The sequence below is a fragment of the Panthera onca genome, chromosome D3 (assembly GCF_046562875.1).
Source record: "Panthera onca isolate mPanOnc1 chromosome D3, mPanOnc1 haplotype 2, whole genome shotgun sequence".
In the NCBI taxonomy this organism is placed as follows: domain Eukaryota; kingdom Metazoa; phylum Chordata; class Mammalia; order Carnivora; family Felidae; genus Panthera; species Panthera onca.
In genome coordinates, this window is record NC_138350.1 from 30,276,364 (window position 1) to 30,279,951 (window position 3,588).

The following is a 3,588-nucleotide window of genomic DNA, read 5'->3' on the forward strand; positions in this document are numbered from 1 at the left end:
TTGCTTTTTTTAAATTACTACACCATCGTATTTCGTTGAAACAATAGAGCTTTCTGAAAGAAAATGTGACTCAGTTTTTACTTTGTAGAGTATTTTGCAACTAATGTTGCTGTATATTCTTTAGGTGGTCAGGTGGTTTTACCTTGTACCTCCAACAAGTACTACAAAGAAGAAAAGATTCTGAAGAATCAGTCAAGTTTTCTGTCTAGTCCAAGTAACACCCCTGTCTTAACCACTAGCAGGAGAAATGAAGCATATTATCAATCTATATGAAAACACCAATGATACAACAAGAAATAATTCAGACTGCCCTCATGTGGTTTTGCCAGAAGAGATATTTTTCACAATATCCATCATCGGAGTTTTGGAAAATCTGATGGTCCTTCTGGCTGTGATGAAGAATAAGAATCTCCAGTCACCCATGTACTTTTTCATTTGCAGCTTGGCCATTTCTGATATGTTAGGCAGCCTATATAAGATCCTGGAAAATATCCTGATCATGTTCAGAAACATGGGTTATCTCAAGCCTCGTGGTAATTTTGAAACCACAGCAGATGACATCATCGACTCCCTGTTCATCCTCTCCCTCCTTGGCTCCATTTTCAGCCTGTCTGTGATAGCTGTTGACCGCTACCTCACAATCTTCCATGCTCTACAGTACCACAGCATTGTGACCATGCGCCGTGCCATTGTCGTCCTGATGGTCATCTGGGTGAGCTGCACAGGCAGCGCCGTTACCATGGTGATCTTCTCCCATCACATCCCCACAGTGATCACCTTCACATCGCTATTTCCTCTGATGTTGGTCTTTATCCTGTGCCTCTATGTGCACATGTTTTTGCTTGCTCGGTCCCATGCCAGGAAGATCTTGACCCTTCCCAGAGCCAACATGAAAGGGGCCATCACACTGACCATCCTACTTGGGGTATTCATCTTCTGTTGGGCCCCCTTTGTCCTTCACATCCTGTTAATGACGTTTTGCCCAAATAACCCTTACTGTGCCTGCTACATGTCCCTCTTCCAGGTGAATGGCATGTTGATCATGTGCAATGCAGTCATTGACCCCTTTATATATGCCTTCCGGAGCCAAGAGCTCAGGGATGCATTTAAAAAGATGATCCTCTGTAGCAAGTGCTGGTAGAATTATTGGTCCCTGATTTTAGGAGCCATGGAGATAATATTGTCAAGGGACAGAATAACATGACATACCAACAAATGCTAATGCTTCCCAACTGTCCTTTCCTTCCCTAATGTGCATGAGGATTATCCCACAGACTAGTGTTTGTAATAGCTTAACCCTATGTGAAGTCTTGTAAGTACAACTTTCATAACTAAGGAGATAAAATAATATATTAAAAAGAGGTACAGAATACAAAGCACAGACAGTAGTACAAATTTGAGAGCTTTGCACTAAGGCAAAAACTTGTTCTTCTATAGCTATCTATCAAGTCTGTTTCTGGGGTGGCCTTTCCAGCCTGGAGACCATTGTAATCAATTTCTAGAAGTTAAAGTACAAGGACAAATACTCAGGGCACAAGCTGCAATATCTTTGTAAGTCAAAGATGCCAATAAATTACTGCAGTTGAATTTGCCTATCATGCACTACCACACAGAATCCCTGCTCTCCCTTTCTCCCTCCCTCCCTCCTGCCTGCCTGCTTTACTGTATGCCATCTCAAATTTTTTGGAAACAGGCATGGTATAAATTATAAATGTCAAATAAGCAACTTTGAGTCTTCAATAATAAAGGAACCTTCTCTGTTAGTCTTCTTTCCTCATGTAGTATACCACTGGCCTTAAAGTCCTTTCCTCGTTAAAACTCCTCATGCTTTAGAAGCATAAATTTCAGAGGAAGAAATAATAATTTAATCCACTTGTTTCCTATATGGAAACAAAGGCCAGAAGAAAATTGTGACTATTTGAAGAAAGTATAACCAGTCTTTGTGTATTTGTTGGAACATTAGGGGTAAAGGAAAAGAGACCCCAAGCCCCAATATATATTTTGGAGTGTGTGTGTGTGTGTGTGTGTGTGCATGTGTGGGTGTTCACTATTCTTTAGAACTATGGGGGAAACAAAAACAAAACACCACTTCAAGAACAGCCCTATTATTGAGACCCAAGCCAGAGACTGATGAAAAACATTTTACCTCCTGCCACAGATAAGTCTAAGAGGCAGATCCAGTCACTGGAAAACTTCATCCTACCATCAGCCACAGGAAAGATGCTAGATATTGAAAAGTGGCACCCCAGTGACAATACAGAAAAAAATTGGTAAGTTCATCCATTATTAATAGTTAAAGATAAAGCTTAAAAAAGAAGCAAATTCTGACCATAAATCCTCACTAAGTTGGAGAGTAACTTAAAGGGATGAATGATGAGAGGAAAGAAGTAAGGTCTTTAATCCACAGAGCAGGGCTGCTTGGAACACAATGAGAGTGGTTATGTCTTCTGGAAGAGGAAATACTTGACCCTCAAGGGAATTTTCCTTGAGCTGTCAAAAGAAGAAGCCAGCCACAAACAGGACTGCTGGTCTGGTAGTGGGTTTGACATCAGATGGGGGTAAGCACATGAACTTAAGAAGCAAAGCAGGAAGTACATAGTTAAAGGGAAGATGGCAGCTGGCACGGTGTACATCACAGATTGAAGATGGAACCCAAAGTATGTCTTGCCTTCTGTGTTCTGTGTTCCTTCCTTGGTTACTTCTCACCAAATGCACAATATTATTCTAATGGACGCTAACGTGGATTTAAGTTTTTAAGTACATGTAAGTTTATTTTTCATAAAATCTAAAGCACAGCTTATAAATGATTTTAAATGTTATTTCCACCGAAGAATAATGTATAAACATCTTTTCTGTTATTAAATTGAGTATTCTCAATAAAATGTAAACTTTCTTTGATGCTGTGCTATTCTATGATGCTGTAGGGGTGAGTAGTGTAACTTAACACCTGTCATAAAAGGTCCCAAACTGCCATGCTTGTTGAAATCTGTATTTGTTTCCATCCCCTTATCACTCCCAAGCTGTCAGTTGTCACATCTGTTGTCAGAGGAAATTCCACCTCTCACTGCCTTTCATTTGTTGCATTTAATCTGAGAAACAAAATCAAGAAAGTTATTCTAATAGTGTATAAAGCAAAAATAAAGACTGAGTGCCAAGTCAAAGACATTTCCAATTCTAGGTCCTTAGCTATATTCAAATCAGTTCAAAGTCTTTAATGCTAATAATTACTGAAAAAAGTGTGGTTCCCTACCTGTACCTTCATATGTAATTCAAACAAAAGCAGTATTAAGCCTCACACATCTGAGTTAAGGAAGATCAGCAAGGCTCAGATTTTTCCCATGATGATCACTTCAATTTTTTTTTATCAAAATAGCACATTTTAAAACTGTTTTGCTGATGCCATAAGCATGTGTACAGTTTTATTGATAATCTAGCCTTGGACCAGACAGCTAAGATTAGATAAAGGATGAAGTACTATAGCAGACTTGATGTCCTCTTTTTTTTTTTCATCTCTTTGCCTTTCTTTTTGTTGTTCGTGTTATTTTTTATTTTTTAGGTTTTTTTATATAGAAGTATAATTGACATAAA

General features: G+C 38.8%; 1 protein-coding gene across 1 annotated transcript; it reads left to right on the forward strand.

Moving 5' to 3' along the window:
• The first annotated feature begins 247 nt into the window (after nucleotides 1–247).
• Nucleotides 248–1,141, forward strand: MC2R (melanocortin 2 receptor). The gene has a single exon (XM_060611901.1). The coding sequence runs from the start codon at nucleotides 248–250 to the stop codon at nucleotides 1,139–1,141; it is 894 nt and encodes a 297-aa protein (XP_060467884.1).
• The last annotated feature ends 2,447 nt before the right edge of the window (nucleotides 1,142–3,588 follow it).

What these genes read in the sequence shown, in the direction of transcription:
- MC2R (XM_060611901.1), top strand. Translation starts at nt 248, where the DNA reads ATGAAGCATATTATCAATCTATATGAAAACACCAATGATACAACAAGA.